This window comes from Alnus glutinosa, chromosome 4 (assembly GCF_958979055.1).
Source record: "Alnus glutinosa chromosome 4, dhAlnGlut1.1, whole genome shotgun sequence".
In the NCBI taxonomy this organism is placed as follows: domain Eukaryota; kingdom Viridiplantae; phylum Streptophyta; class Magnoliopsida; order Fagales; family Betulaceae; genus Alnus; species Alnus glutinosa.
Genome location: NC_084889.1, coordinates 30,646,636 through 30,663,801, shown reverse-complemented (window position 1 = coordinate 30,663,801; position 17,166 = coordinate 30,646,636). Strand labels below are relative to the sequence as shown.

Genomic DNA, 17,166 nt, shown 5'->3' with positions numbered 1-17,166 from the left:
TGTCCCGATTTTCTAACGGCTTCCAGCTTACTTCGAACTAGGCAAAAATGTACAGAAAAATTCCTTTTACCGAAACTACGTCGTGCAAAAGGAATTGGGGGGTAACTGTTGGGAAATAATCCCGATCTCGCCCAATGGGCCAGATTCACGGCCCATCAGAATCATACTCGGCTAATTAGCCGAGTCTACGTATTTAAGGCGGTAATTTGCCGACTTCCACGATATGGCTAAGGACGGTAAATTACCGACCTTGTACCAGCCAGGGAGGAAACCCCACTACCTACACGACCGCTACTACTTAGGAAGGTGTCCCCACGATCTAAGAGCAGTTGAAGACCGACTGGACCACGATCGCGTCGGCGGTTGAGAACAGATTCCAGTAGTGGTCGTGAAGCATTATTCTCCACGATCTCCAGACGGTTAAAAAACCAACCTGGCCACGATTGTTAAGCGTGTGCCCTGATCCCACTCCAAACCTGACACGTGGTCCAACGAAAGAACCAGATCGCTTGCAACACGACATGTATAAATACCTCACTACTGGGCAGGTAATTTAGATTGCTCATTCTGATTATAAGAGTGATATACACCTAAGATAAAAACTGACAAAGGCATCGGAGTGGGATTGTCGGATTCCCCCCGACCTAGTTTGTTTTACTTGCAGGATAGCGAAGATAGGCTCGACTGGTTCATCAACTACCATATCAGAAACTGTTCTAACATCAGCCACGTCACACCCAATAGAAAGCCGACACGTGTCGATTTCAATAAAAAAATATAAAATCTAATAAAAATATAAATAAATAAAATAAAAATATTTGTTTTGAAAAAAAAAAAATACAAAGGGGTGGCTGCCACCAGCGGCCATCCCCTGCCCGGCAGCCCCCATTGGCCAGGGGTGGCTGCCGCTTTGTTTTATTTTTTTTTTTATTTTTTTTTAAAACAAATATTTTATTTATTTATTTATATTTTTATTAAATTTTATATTTTTTATTGTAATGGACACATGTCGACTTCCTATTGGGTGTGGCGTGGCTAACTAACGGAATCTATTAACCTAGTGGATCAAAAATTGGTCCAAGGAGTAATTCATAATTATTGTTTACCACGAGGACTTTCTATAAACTTTTTGAACCACAGAGAGTGAAAAATAATTATGATTAACCATGGACTAACGGTGCAATTATTCTTAATTTTTAATGTGGAAGTAAAAAATATTAAATAATTCAACATTGAATAAAAATTGTTATTGGATTTAAAATTCAATACGTTAATAAATTTCAAAAAATTATTTATTTTTTATACTGTAATTTTCATTTTGGATATGTTATTGGAGTGACACTTTCTTCTCTTTCTTTTTTTTTTTTTTTTTTTTTTTTTTTTGTTTTCTGTGCTTTAATCCTTGTAACATTGCTCTGATCACATTTGATTTGACACACCTAGACGAGTTATAAAAGAGAATCACATTTGATTTGACACACCTAGACGAGTTATAAAAGAGTTGTAGTAATAAGTTACACAAGAGATGCAGCATTACTCTGACCAGGGCGGAGTCAGCTTTTAGGTTATGGAGAGGCTAAATTGAAAAATAATAATTTGGGAGGGTTAAAACTACAAATTTTTTAAAGAATAAGGGTAAAAGTTATATATATATATATTTTTTTTTTTTAGATTTTTTTTTATTTTATTTTTGGGGAGCCCTTTGGCTTGGGGGCCCAAGCCCCCCAAGCCATAGTGTGGCTCCGCCCCTGACTCTGACGGCAATGTAAACCAGTAGACTTAGACATCATCTGCAATCAAACTCTTGATCTTACCAAATACCCTCTTTACACCAATGGAGAAAACAAAAATCAGGAGGAAGAAGACGAAGATCCAGTAATCCACTATGCACTGAAAAGTCAAAATGCCCAAAGGATGCATTTGGTTTTTGCATATTCAAAAAATTCAACTTTTATTGCAGAATTGTTTGTGTAGATATGAACCCACAAAACCAGGTTCGAAATCCAATATCATATGTAATTAAAGCCTTTCCCAATTCAAGACCAATAGATCATAGAATTCATATGCACAACTTACAACAAAGATTTCAATTGCAGATGAAGATCGAAATCAGAATCGGCGATCACCGTCGATCCCCACCGCCGCGATCCCTCTCAATCTGCTGCCTCTGCTTCTCCACGAGCTTATCGAGAGCTGACTGCACAGCATCACGCCCGCCGATGAGCAATCGGGTCACGATTTCCGGGTCGGTCTCGAACCGGGCCTCCTCGAACTCCTTCCGGGCGTTCTCTCTCAGGACGTCTCGCCAGAGGACGCCCCGCGAGTCCGGCCACGCGAAGAACCGGGTCGCCCGGAGGATGTCCCGGTAGAGACTCCGCGCCTCGCGCCGAGTGTTGGTGAGTCGACGCCGAGTCTCCAACTCGGCCTCGTCGTCGTCGAGGGGCTTCTCTTTCTTGACCAAGTGACGGTCTAAGAGCTCTTCCACGGTGTCAGGGCCGTTGTGCAGGAGACGCTGGACGAAAACGCCGTCGTGTCGGGTCACAAGCTTTAGAGGCGTCGATACGCTTAGCCATTTTTGTATCTTCACGGCCATCCCTCTCTTCTTGGTCGGTTGCGGTTGGGACTTGGGCGAATGAAGAGGACTGTGGCACATAGAGATTGAGGTGGCCCTGTTGGGCTTTTCGACAATTTTGGGTTAGGTGGACGAAGCCCAACATTTCTCGGTGACATAAACCAAAATACGATTTTAAAAGGATCTAAAGAAACTTTTTTATTCAAATTTTTTAAAAAAAAAAAAAAAAAAAAAAAAAAAAAAAAAAAACCATTTTTCTTTATGGTAAAACTTATTTGTTCACATTATCAAATTTAATTTTTTCCTCATAAAATTGATGTGACTTTAAAAGTATCATATTTAAGCATCAGCCTTTAGGGACAGGCCCGTGTATAAATTAAGTGGGGCAATGGGCCAATGGCCCACTTGCAGTGACAGAAGAGGGGACGGTAGGAAACATGGCCCCCCAATTTCTTGAAAAAAAAATTCTAAAAAATTCTTAAAAAAAAAAAATTATTTTTAGCCAAAACCCCCTTCTCAACAAACAAAGTCCCATTTTGTATGCTAAGAAAATTTTGAAAAAAGAAAGATATGTAATCGAGTAACATAGAGTTGGATGTTTATCTGATTTCCCATAAATATAGGAACTTCATCTTAACAAAGTCAATAGGGTTATTAGGTTCAGATGAGTCAAAATTTCGATTTCCTTGAGCCAATAAAATAAATTTTCTCAATTTTATTTTTTTTTTTTGGAAAGAAAATTTTCTCAAGTTTGAGTATTTTCTTTTCCCATTTCTATATTTTCTCAGCAACCAAACAAATTAGGTGTTTTTGATTTTTTTCAAATTTTTGATTATAAAAAAAGTTTAATCATTATTTTTAATTAATTAGTTTAGATTTTATAATCTCATTATTTATTACCTTGAGAAAAATATTTAATTTTTCATTATTCATTATATCTTATACTGGGGTGAAAAAAGTTTAAAACATTTAATTAAAAATGATGGGCCCATTGGCCCATTCGCAACTAAATTGAAGTTGAGTTTCTGATGAATTCTTTAATAGTGTACATCAAAAAGAGAAGTTGCAATAATTAGCATAGATTCAATCATAAATGATTTTCATGATTCAAAAAAACGACAGATTTTATTTTGATAAGTGTTTTGGCTGAAATTTGATGTATTACGAAACGCTTATTTTGTATATTTTCGTTTGTTTAATTTTTTCTTTTTGTCAAAACTAAATTAATGCTAATTTTGTTTTTATATATTTATTTCATCTTCAATCTTAATATATTTGTTATTCATGCTTTGACCCCTACCTCTATTTTAATATATTTGTAATTCATGTATTGGCGGCTTGGCCCATACCCAAAATACTTTATGGCTCCGTCCCTGCCCCCTTGGTTTTTAAATATTCTTCTAAAGTTTATATATATATATATATATATATATATATATATATATATATATATATATATACTTTTCGGCTTAAAAACTAGGTTTGATCTTTACTAAAAATAAATTTAATTCTTTATTTATAATTTAACCCCTCAAGATAGAAAATCCTGATTTTGTTCCTGTTTGGCGTGTCTTAGCACCGATGACTCTAGAAAGCTTTTATTAGTTAAAAAGAAATGCTATATACTTATAGCATCCCCAACAAACTCTCCAACTTAAACCAAATTTTAGGTAAAAAAAATCTACTTTTGTTATTTTAACTACTACTTTTAACAAATTTCTTACATCAAGCTCTCCAAATATTTCTCTATTTTAAATGAATATCAATTTTTTTATTGGTTTTAAGCAACCACTCCTAACAAATGAGGAGAGAGGAAGAGTGAAAAGTGAACTGAAAACCACGGGTAATAGTCGCCATTTCTAATGACGACCGAGTGAGGCATCTCCATCTGAGAGGGTTGTATGATAGTATTACCCAACCTACATATGGCTTTGCAAATCCTTCTAGAATACATGTTGATGGTGTAGGTTGATCGTTGGAGCCTATCAACCACATCTCTTTGTGTGCGAGAGTGTGACATTATAAGGCAAAATACAACCACTTGCTATGTTATCTTCACATATCGATTGATGCGTAAGAAGCCATTCTGTTTTAAAGTATTACAAAGCGCAAGAAAGATGTTGGACCATATTTAAAATCACTCATAGCATGAAGTAGGGTTGAGATTGGTCAACACCCAATGAAGCCACATAGGGCCCGTTAACATAGAAGTCCTCTGAGGTATAGAGGCCCTTTGTGTTTCATTTAGTTGGAAATTCAACTTAGCTAACTTAACGTACATTTGCATTAGATGTAATTCAATTTTGAGAATGTCCGATTGCTGAATACTTTGTCGTCGCTATCAAGCAACGATGCAATAGAATCATAGTCAAAATCAGGATCGTCAACCCACGAGTCATCAGAATCGGAACACGCCTCCAATACATCCTCCCAATGTTCGAAATCATTACGTGACGGTCCACCATCATCCATTTTATGTGACAAATGAACTCAACATAATATCTGAATAATATTATGTTTATAACAGAAGCATACATATGGCAATTATTAGTAAATAATGCAATGAACCATTTAAAAAAGAGGCAGCGAATAATAATATAAAAGCTGAAAATAACGACGATTATGGCCGAATGTTATCGAGATGTCAAATTCGCACAACATAAACAACAATCAATACTAAAATGCCGTGACAGTAGTCAAATGAACATAATAGAATTAAACATCGAACATATTCTGATAATGCACTTTCACTAGTCCTCCCACTAAATATGGCGAGTTAGCCACCATTCTTCTGTTTGCTGTCATACTTAAGAACACCTTCGCTTTATTTTTTTTCAGAGACGTACTTGGCAGCCCTCTAATATTTTTCCTCAGGGATGTTAAGCTTAGCTGAAAAATCGTTAAACATCGCCATGGCATCTACCACTGCATTAGAGAGTCGACTTGACACTCCAGCACGAGATGGGCCTTTCCCTAAGTTGGTTTGCATGCGATCAAATTGTCTCCTCATCTCATCTTCGACCACTCACCCGACATTTTCTCAATTTTAACTTCGTTACCTCATGAAAAACGATTGCTGTGCCGTGAGGACTCGAGGGGTGATTCTCACCTCATTCTTCATGCCATCAACCAAAATCCTCACCGATATGCCATCAACTCTCTCTTCAGATCTCCATCTCCTCTCTCTCTCAGATTTGGTACTCATCTCTACAGATCTCTCATCTCCTCTCTTCTGACTTAGGGTTAGGGTGTCGTTTGGGGTTGTTCTGAGGAGGTGTTTAGCAACTTTGTGGACCATAAGTTCCAAGAGCTCGATAGGGATAGAAATTGTAAGCTCTCTGTGAAGGAACTTCAGCCTGCTGTCTTTTATTGGTGTTGCTTTGGGTTTGCCTGCGCAGGACACTTCTCTTGATTCCGATCACATTTATTCTGAGGTTTGTCTCTCATTTCTCTTACCCCAGTCTTGTGCTTTTACTCGAGAATCATCACTATATCACAGTTGTATAGCAGTTTAAGCAGATTACTCTTAATGGTCTAATGGGTTGTTTTTCCTTCTTCTGTTGAATGGTTTTTTCTTTTTACACTATTGCTGTTAGGCGGACATGCTAATTAATTCGAGTAACGAGAATGGTTGATTAGTACATTCAATTTTTTAGTCTATTAGTGTAATGAAAAATCATGAGTTGTATCTAGTTTCTTAATTTAAGGTTGCATTTAGATGTGAGGATTTAAAATCAAGGGATTTGAGTAGCAAATTTTGGTATAAACTGTTTGATACAAGGGTTAACAATACATGATTAGTCTGAGTAAGAGGAAAAATAGAGTTTTGTTTCCACAAATCGTTTGTGTTATGAGTTTCAACTAATATCTTACAACTAGTCATCAATTTATTTGTCCTTTACATCTTACATCTACATATTATCTGTTATCATTATAGCTTTATTTCTTTGAGACCATAGATAGATGGGTATAGAAGGCTTGTGCCAATTGAGGGCAGATTTTTGTTTTGTTTTGTGGGCTCTCTGTTTTGGTAGGAGATGTTATCACATCCTTCTCTCTCATATTCGGTAGTAGCAAATACAGAGTAAATTGGTTCTTGGTAGCTTGTTATTGTACATCTTTTAAGCAATCCTTGGCTTGTTCTAATTGCACCTCTAATTTTTTTGTAATCTCGTGTTCTTTGCGTTATATCATTTCTGCTTTTAATGAACAAAAAATAGAATATATATATATTAAAAGGTAGTGGGTTGTGACTCTTAAGAAACAATAATGAGAAAAGGTTCCTCAATCCATATATATATTTGAGTTGGGTTTTGTTTGTGATAATGTTAGAAGTTACATTTTTTATTTTTTATTTTTTTTTATAACTATTTTATAATGATGATATTGTACTATCAACCAACTAAAGGGTGCTTTTGTTGAATATGTAATACTTTGGGCTTGTCTTTTAAAAATATTGATGTTAGGTAGATATGCTTCTTTTTATGATATTTATTTTTTCCTTGGCAGCCCTGTCTCCGTCCATCATAGATGTCAGAGATTTCAACATCCTCATCCGCTCACATCCAAGGCTCGACGTGCACATGCTATTGTGGCTTGACGTCTTACATGAAAACATCGTGGATAAAGACAAACCCAGGAAGACGGTACTATGATTGCCCAAACTTTAAGTTCGAAACCCACTGCAAGTTTTTTGAATGGGTTGACAAAGAAATAGATACACATAGCCGAACAATCATACCAGAGTTGCGGACAAAGAATATCTGGTTGGAAAGCGAACCGCGTAAACGATAGTCGGTTATATTTGGAACTAAAGAATTACGGGGCTTATGCGTCGGACTTGTGGTAATTCTGATTTGTATTCTTATATCACCTAGAGGTGTTAATCAAGAGATGTTGCCCTTTTAGGTATAGGTTTTATGGCACTTTTAAATTTTGTATAATATTAAATTATTAATCATTTTGTAATGCTACTATCTCAAATTTGTGCCCCTGGTTCTTGTTAAATTACTGTGACAATGGTAAACCTTGAACATATTGTAATGCTACTATAAGGTTATTTAGGCTGTTGTGTCCATTATTTGCTTCATATCATTGCATTGTTTATATCCAAAGGGCTCAAAATTACAAATAAAAACAGATTCCCTATTAGAAACAAGAGGGAATTGATCTAAATTGAAAATTATAAAATCCATTTAGATTTTAATAAAACACAAATAAATTGATGTATTGAGTATTTATGAACATATGAATACCAGAAATTTCATTTTACAAACAATAACTGAAATTTTCATTTTAAAAGCAATACCAGAAATTTCTTCGGCTGGATTACCGTAATCCAACTCACAATTCTTTCTGCCTTTGATGCATTTCAAACTCTCATAAGAGAGAGTCCGTACATCTGAAAAAATAAAAAGAAAAAAGTTCTGGGGTTTAAGAAATATATATTTATTTGGACTTGAATTCTCTTCATTAATAAGCAACAGCAACAAAAAAGGAATCCCAAAGTTTAGCAATTTCTACCCAAGACTTAAAAGCTTAATAATTTCAAGAAATATAGCAAAACACATCTAAATAACTTGCTCATAAAAACAAGTTCAAACTACTTGTAATTTTATTTTATTTTTTATTTTTTATTTTTGTAATTAATGGTTTTCCGTTCAAACCACATATAAATCACAAATGCATACTTAATGGTTCCCGTCACATTAGATGGGAAAATGATAGGTGGGGAACAAATAACTGTCCCCCATCATCCTCTTTTGATTTTTTAAATAAAAAAATATATAAATTTGTCTTTTGATGTTACATCAAAGGACAAATTTTTATTTTTATTTTATTTAAAAATGAAAAAGTGAGTAATAGGGGACGGTTTTCGTCCCCCATGTATCACTGTTCCCATTAGAGGTATTCCACATACTTGAGGCCATTGCATCCCTTACTTTTTCCATATAAACTGAATTGACATCTGATTGGTCTGGTCGTTTCCCAGGTGTAACGTAAGACACCATGTCCCCTTCCTGCCGATCATCAACATCAACTCAGGGGTTTAGTCTACGCATAGCTACTTGAAATAATGGATTGGTCATCCCATAATACTTTCTAATAAAGTTGTGTAAAGTGCAACATGCAATAATAAATAGCAACTGGTATCGCAGTGGGTACGAAAACATTTTTCTAAGATAGGAAATTAGTTCTTCAATACCCCAAAAGATCGTTCAACCACGGATTGTAGAGATGAGTGCTTATAGTTAGATAGCTCTCTCGTATTCCTGGGAAGTTCTTGCCCATGTTGAAATGTGGTCAAATGGTACCGTTCACAAAGAAACGATGGTAAGAACCCTCAATAGCAACAATATCCAGAATCCACGAGGAAGAAGAAACCTGCACCGCATATAAAAATTGACAGGAAAATTTAAGCAAAGTACAAAAACGAGGATGACATATCAAACATTACTAATGAAATATGTTTATGGCATAATACCTTTTTAGGGGTTGTGAAGCGTAGTATCGGATCATTAACACATAATAAAAATGCGAGAGTTGTGCGCACTCCCCTCCCAACCAATGTAGACATAAGTGAAGTAGAGATCTAGGCCCGCCACATACATTATGTTCTGAGTGATTGTATGCTTCCTACCTCGGCATATCGTGTTATTTGCACCGCTCACCTTCACAGCAATGTGTGCCATCAATAGCACCAATACATTCCTGTAATAAAGTATGTATTCTAAGTATAGAATGGTAGGTACTGCACACAATTATAATGCGAATTGCATTGTAAAAATAAATTAGGCACGCATTGCTAACTGTAAACCACGGGTAATAGTTGCCATTTCGAGTGGCAACCGAGTGTGGCATCTGCGTCTAAGTGGGTTAAATGATAGTTTTACCCAACCTACAAATGACTTTGCAAGCCCTTCTGCAATATACGCTGACGGTATGGGCTAATCGTTGGAGCCTATCAGCCACGCAAAACGGTGTGACATTTGTGACTGAGTGGATTAGATGATAGTTTTACACAACCTACAAATGGCTTTGCAAGCCCTTCTGCAGTATACGCTGACGGTATTGATTGATCGTTTGAGCTTATCAATCACATCCCTTTGCGTCCAAGTGTGTGATATTAGGAGGCAAAATACAGCCACTTATGTAGATTATAAAATATCTTTCTTTTTTAACTCTTGTTAACCTTAATGTAGATTATAAGGTTCCTTTGTTTTGAGTTTGACATATACAAATGGTGTTACTTCAAATATAGGATCAAAAACAAAGTCTTGAAAGCACTTCTGCAGAATTCATCTCAGTCTACACATCTCTTCCAAGTTATCATTTTATTTAACTAGTTTTTTTTTTTTATATATATATATATATATATATATAGGGATTTCAGTTTTCGAAGTTAACCAAATTTGCAAAGCTCACATGATTTCATTTTCCCATATTGCCTCGGAGACCGCAGAATGGATATGTCAACATAACAACAGGAAAAAAACACATGAAAAACAGATAAAGCATAATTCAAAGAATAAATACACACCTGTTCCCAAAACCTCCCATTCCTGTGAATGGAATTATTGCATTTTCTCATCTTCCATGTGAGGACGTGCAGGTGAGATGAGGTTCAATGGTTTAGGCTTCATGTTTTTCAAATGCTGGGCTAATATCCAACCTTAAGAGACTATGGATGAATTATATAGACAGACTCTTGTCCAGAGAAAAAAGAAAAGAAAAAAATAGTGGAAAGAAATAAATGGGTTTGATGCGAAAGACACAGGAGACATCTGACACGGAGAGGAGAGCTACGATTGTATATCAGAACAGAGCCAGAAAGTAGATGAGACGCATCCTTTTGCTACAATCCAAGCAATCAGAAATGTCAGTGATACTGCCTTTTACTTGCACAAGGGGTTTTCCTCTTTCTTGATGTATTTTATTAAATTGTTATATTAATAAGGTGATCGTAAAAAATACTAAAAACCAGCCGTTAATTTTTTTTAAAAGTTAAGTATTACTGTCTAATTATCAAATTATATTGTAAAAGTGACTTGAATTAATTGATAATAATCTATTTATATCTAATAACATTTGGAATTATGTACAACATTTCTCCGAAGTAAAAGTTACTTGAATTAGTACTGAAAATAAGTTTGAAATTCCTCTCCCCCTCAATTATTTCAATTCTCTCAAAGAACATCAAATTTAAAATATTTTTATTTTTATTTTTTTTCATTTTTTATATCATATTAATATTTTTCTATTACTATTTAAATAAAAAATTTACTATAACACAAATTTTTTTCACTTTTTCATATAAATTATTTTAGCTTTATATCACATCAATTATATTTTTCAATCAATAAAAAATAATTCCTCTCCCAAAATGAGGGGATGAAAAGTTTCAAACTAGGCCAAAATAAAGATTTTTCCGTTAAGAGAGGAATACAAATTACAATGGAGATTTGAAAAGATTGTTAAAAGAGGGTGGGAAGGCTTTTTTATTTGATAAATGCTAGGCTTACACCCGTTCCCACACACATTAACTTACATCCTAATGTGGCATCAATGACAGGGCATTCTCGATCACCATTAAAATATGTTACTCCTACACTTGTTTTACATTTCTTCTACATCAACAATGAACCTCAACAGCCTGAGGAGTCCATTTTCTAGGACATGGATTTCAAAGTTTTGGACAGCTCGTTTGTCGCAGAAATGGGATTCTCGAATTCCGACAAAGCGGCCTCTCTCTACTCCTTGATGTATGCCACGGTAGCAAACTCACGCCTGGGAAGTGAATTCTCGCAATTGGAGAGGGATTCGAGGGTTTCCGAGAATTGGATTCTAGTGCTTGGATTTTGGATTTCAAGGATTGGAATTTCTTAGAGAGGGAGTCTTGGAGGGAGGAGAAGTGATTGGTCAGGGTTGTGAATAGCTGGATGAGAGAGAGAGAGAGAGAGAGAGAGAGAGAGAGAGAGAGGGCCAACAGTAGAGAGAGACAACGCCGGTGGGAGAGATGAACGATCAGGCAAAGAAAATGGCCGAAAGAGAGGAACGGCCAACCAACTAGTTTCAAGGAGAGAGAAAGAGCGTTGGGAAAAATGACCCCAATGCTAATCTTTGTTTTTAAAGAAGAAAAAAAAATGATTTGGTAATGTCACGTTAGGATATAGGCAAAGGAGTGTGGGGATTGGGCATAAGCCTAGCATTTATATATCTCTCTCTCCTTTTATGAATTAAAAGCTTTATAAACTAAACTCAGCAGTACAAGCACTCCACTGGAAACAAGAGCTCCAAACTAGAACTACAACTAAGCTGTAAACTCAGCTACAATCAAAACACCAAAACACAAAAGTTCAACTGAATCATAACAACTCAGACATTATAAAGGTAATTTCGGATGGAACTTAGCTAAGACCTTAGTTTTTTATTTCCTATCTAATTCTATATACGTTCTTCTCTTCAGTCCGAAGAGTTTTACCATAGAATAAAAAATTTCTTTATAATTACAAATGATATGCAGTAGCACTAAGCCTAACATTTCTTTTTGGAGAAGTGATTCTTGCATAATAGTATTGTACAACTTGTGCACAACACAAGATACATGGAGTGAGACCTATGTGAGTGGAACCCATCACATGGATCTTACTTATGGTTCTTGTGTTGTGCTTAAATTGTGCAATATTATTGTGCAAGAATATATATATATATTTTTTTTATTTTAGAATTCTGTTTTATTTATTTATTTATTTATTTTATAATAGCAGGAAAGATGCCCCATAATTACTGAAACAGAATAATTGTAGATTCCTTGTCGGCCATAATTCTAAATAATGACAAATGAACAGTCAAACGTGAATAGTAAAATCTGATGCTCTGTCAGCAATAATTCTAAACAATGTCGGATAAACAGTAACTGTGCATGATTTTCTTGAAGAGACTTCTCAAGATTTGAAGGATCTGATTTGTCTGGACCCCTTGAGATATTGGAATTCTGTGTTTTCTGGTCTGGGATTTGCGAAATTTACCGATGGCTCTGATTTCGACATCTGGTTTCTAAAAAAAATCATATGGTTTTTATTTTCTCATTTGATTCTCAATTATTATTAATTTTTTATTAGATGAGAAATTAATTTGAAAGAAAACGAGAAGAAGATGTTGGAAAACGAAACATAGTGACCTCTAGTTTTGGTGTGATCATTTGTTTTTGGGAAATGCTAAAGATCCTCCACTCATCATTCCCTCATCACCATTTTTTTCTTAAAATAATTGATTTTTATTATAAAAGGGTGATGAAGGGAGGATGAGTGAAGGATGTGTAGAAAGGCTCTTTGTTTTCAGCTTGAAGTATTTTGGCATTTCAATTTGATGCCGCAAGTTGTTATTAATTGGAGAGCACAAAAAACTTATTTTATGTGATCAATCCATGCTCTGTCTTTTGAATTAATACTAAAAATCCTATATAAAATCTTCTCATAATTAAAATCCATTGCTAATCAATCCTGGAAAATGTTTTAAAGTATTGAAATATGGATACTTACATACTATTTCGCCGTAAAAAATGACATATACCGTTTAAAACTCATACTCTTTATGCAAAAATCTAGATTTACTCAGGTAACTTAAGAAATAGCTAAGTATGTTTAGGTATGAAAATATACACAGAAAGGTATACATAAAAAATGGGGATTAGAGATTGGGTTAGCTCAATCATTACCATAAGGTATAAGCTTTCTAAGCTTTGAAGAGAAAAACCTCAAAGAAAGGCAGGAAGCCCTCTTTCTCTCTCTCTCTTTAGGGTCGGGTATTTGAAATGAGCGAAAAGAAGATTTAGGGTTCATCCTTGATATTTAAGTAAAGCCTTCTCACTCTACATGTTTTGGAAGTTTCACCCAAGCCATGAAGGTGAACATTGATCGATCGGCTAAGTAATCGAGTAATCAATGCGCGATGTGCATCAATTGATAGATGGTGGATCGATCGTTCAATGGTCACTAACCCTAAAATTAAAAAATCTTTGAACACTTTTTTGTGGAACACTTGTACATGAATGCACAAGTATATGCATTTAAATAAGTTTTAAAGCTTTTGAAATATTTGCAAGCCTTGTGGGTTTTACATCAATGATTATTTTAAAATAATTTTCAAGTTTTTAAGCGGATGTTATAGTAGGTGTCAACACCGAACTACTCATAAATCTTTGTCTACGATTTTGCTCTTTCTTCAACTTTTATATTTTATTCTGCCATTGCATTATAAGTTTATTCACATCATATATAGTTCTGAAAAGTAGATTCCTTGATAATTGCCTAGAACATAATTGGTTAATTCCATATTGTCACTAGCGACTGTTAGTCCATAATTCAATTAATACTTGTAAATTCAAACGACAATCATCTTTTTAAAGAGTCATAATTGCAAATCATAGTCTTCTTAAGGATACTGTGAATCTTGGAATATTGTCTTCATTCTTTTACAATTTCATAAATAAAAAGTGTGATTTTAAACTAAATCGGGAAAAAATGATTCGTTTAAAAATTGCGTTTTCAAAAAATTGCAATTTGAAAACTGTTTTTTCAAATAGTAGGCAAATGGATTTTATTTTATTTATTTATTTATTTATTTTTATAAATAACACATTTTCAAATCGCTATTTTGAAATCGAACTTTTTGAAATCGCAAACTTAAACAGACCCTAAGCATGGATTTTGTTAAAGTATGGATTAAGTGATTAAATTTATCTATTTCTATAAGCGTAATCTTTTGGGATAAGTGGTGATTTAACATGGCATCAGAGTAGATGTCCTGAGTTAGAACCATATCTCTTTCTATAAGCTTAAGAAATTTAATTTACCTCTTCATATAAGCTTAAGTTTTTGAAACAAATGGTAATTTAATAGATATAATCATAACAATTGTAGAATTGGGGAGTGAAAGGTTGAGAAAAACAATGAAGAAGCAATTGTAATAAAATTCAAAATTCTAGAGTAAAATTTGAAATTATAAAATTGAATAGAATATAGGACTATAAATCAACAAAACTTACATGATAATTGTGATAATCGAAGATTACAATATTGGTAATGATAATTGCAAATTACAATACTTGAAATGATAGAGATAATTGTTGCAAGAGGAAAAATGAAAGGAAGTCTAAATTTGAAAGGAAGAGAAATTTTGATCTTGCAAGAAAGGCTAATTGTGATAACTCAACCTGTATCCCTAACTATATGGCTGAAAAACAAAACTAAATACTTTCCTGCACAATAAATGGAGTTTCTTTGTGCCATATATAATTGAAAAATTATGACTTGAACAGTGCAGATTCCGTTAAATGAACAATAACTTTTCTGGATTGAAATTATTCTGAATAATTGTGGATATGAAATGTAAACCCCATTCAGCTTCAAAGATATTCCACCATTGATGGAACCAAGTGAGAAGTTGAGTAATTTCAATCTGTTTGTCAAAATGAAAAACACCAAGAGTGACTATACAAATAATTTCGGTATAAAAAAAAAAAAAAAAAAATGAAAGCAAGCATCCATATAATCATAATATATTAATAATTGTAGAATTCGAGAGCGAAAGGTTGAGTGGGACATGAGGAATGATAATTGAATTGGTATAAACAATAATAAATTCATAAAATCTCTAGATTTGATCAATATCTACTGGTTTAAAGAGGCAATTTGGAAGGAAAACTTGGGAAATAATTGTCATGGGGTCTGTAAAATTATACATTGTTCTTGATTTAATTCATAAAATTATAATAAAAGATTGAAGCCACTAATTTAAAATTGAACACATGAAAAATGGATAAAAGATAATTCAAGAACAAATATATACCTGTGGACTGTGTTCCCAAAATCGCCCATTCCAATGATGGGAATTACTGCATTTTCCCATCTTTCATGTGAGGATGAGCAAGTGATATGAGGTAGGATGGTTTTGGCTTCATGTTTTTTCAAATATTGGGATTCAAATTATGATTTTACGGTAACAAGCTGAAAGAGATTTTATTCATGGAGGAGGATGATGTTGTTTAGAGACTATGGATATATGGCTTTATATAGACAGACTATTATTCAGAAAATTAGAAAAGAAATAAATGGGTTTGATGCGAAAGCCATATGAGACATCAGACATGAGAGAGCATGGTACAATTATAGAACAGAACAGTGAAAAGAAAGAAGGTTATAGAAGATTAAAGCCAGATGAGACATCAGACATGAGAGCATGGTACAATTATAGGCCCCCTTTGGTAACCCTCCCCTCAAGTACGAGGGGAATTTTTTTTTTTTTTAACAGTTGTAAAAAGTGATTGATATAATATAAAGTAAAAATAATATATATAGAAAGGTGAAACAAATTTGTATTGTAGTAAGATTTTTTTATTTGAATAGTAATAAAAAATTGTTGATATGATATAAAAAGTAAAAAAAAATTAAAAATATTTTAAAGTTAACTTTTTTGGGAGAAGTAAAGAGAAAGGAAGGGGGAAGAGAGGGGGTTGCCAAACTGGGCCATAGAACAAAAGATTATGATATCCAATAGAAGATAAATGTTAAGTATCCCCATTTTTTAAGGCGTCTTTTGAGAGTGAGTAGGACTCATGGACTTTTACATAGTATCATTGGGCCTTTCCTCCCGCTGCCGCTCTGATGCAATACACGTGATTGGACAATAGTGCCACACGTGAGGGGGCGTGTTAAGTATCCCCTTTCTTAAGGCGTCTTTTGAGAGTAAGTAAGGTTCATGAACTTTTACATGGTATCAGAGCCACAGGTTTCTTGAGATGATGGGTCTATCCCTCCCATTGTTGTCCACGTGTTTGGCTATTAGTTGCCACACGTGAGGGGACGTGTTAAAGTGTTCCACATCGCTAAGATTTCCTTCATCTGGGCACTTTATAAGCCATGGTATCCCCTCCTCTCTTAAGGCGTCTTAGAGAGAGGATTTGGCTTTCCCTCCCGCTGCCGCTCTGATGCAATACACGTGATTGGATAATAGTGCCACACGTGAGGGGGCGTGTTAAGTATCCCCCTTTCTTAAGGCGTATTTTGAGAGTAAGGCTCATGGGCTTTTACAATAAAGATTATGACAAGGAACAGAACAAAACAATAATAGTAAAAAATCTTTTATTGTGATAGCCAAAAGAAACAAAAAATGAAGTGACAATGAAAATTACTATAAAATTTTAGATAGAAATGATTACATCATTCTATTAAGATAAATATGTAATTTTTAACTTTTCGTTGTATGTTTTTTGCTTTTTGTTTTTTTTTTTCCACAGTGCTTTGCCTTTTTCTCAGTAGTTGATTTGGGTAGTAAACTGACTTGATTCAGCTTTTCAAGTCCGAATGAATGCCTAAGCCCAATGCCTAGCCAAGCAAGAAGCCTGCTCTAGAGAAATTAGTCGATTCTGAAAGAATCTGGACTAATTGTGCCACAGTTGAGTGTTTCTGTCCAGTTGCTTTATAGATACAAATAGTAAACACATATTACGGTATCAGAGATGTTAGGAACCGAAGAAAGTGAAAAAAATGGAGAGAGATCAAAAAGATACCTTTTTCTCGATATCACTATTAGAT

General features: G+C 34.5%; 1 protein-coding gene and 1 long non-coding RNA gene across 2 annotated transcripts; one reads left to right on the top strand and one right to left on the bottom strand.

Annotated features, from left to right (window-relative positions):
- Nucleotides 1-1,904: 1,904 nt before the first annotated feature.
- Nucleotides 1,905-2,673, bottom strand: LOC133866886 (uncharacterized). Its single transcript, XM_062303542.1, has one exon. It carries the CDS (start codon nt 2,651-2,653, stop codon nt 2,123-2,125), a length of 531 nt encoding a protein of 176 aa, XP_062159526.1. The 5' UTR covers nt 2,654-2,673; the 3' UTR covers nt 1,905-2,122.
- Nucleotides 2,674-5,419: 2,746 nt separating this feature from the next.
- On the top strand, nt 5,420-7,652 carry LOC133867342 (uncharacterized). Its single transcript, XR_009900039.1, has 2 exons — nt 5,420-6,006; nt 7,082-7,652. It is a non-coding gene; the product is annotated as an uncharacterized LOC133867342 (long non-coding RNA).
- The last annotated feature ends 9,514 nt before the right edge of the window (nt 7,653-17,166 follow it).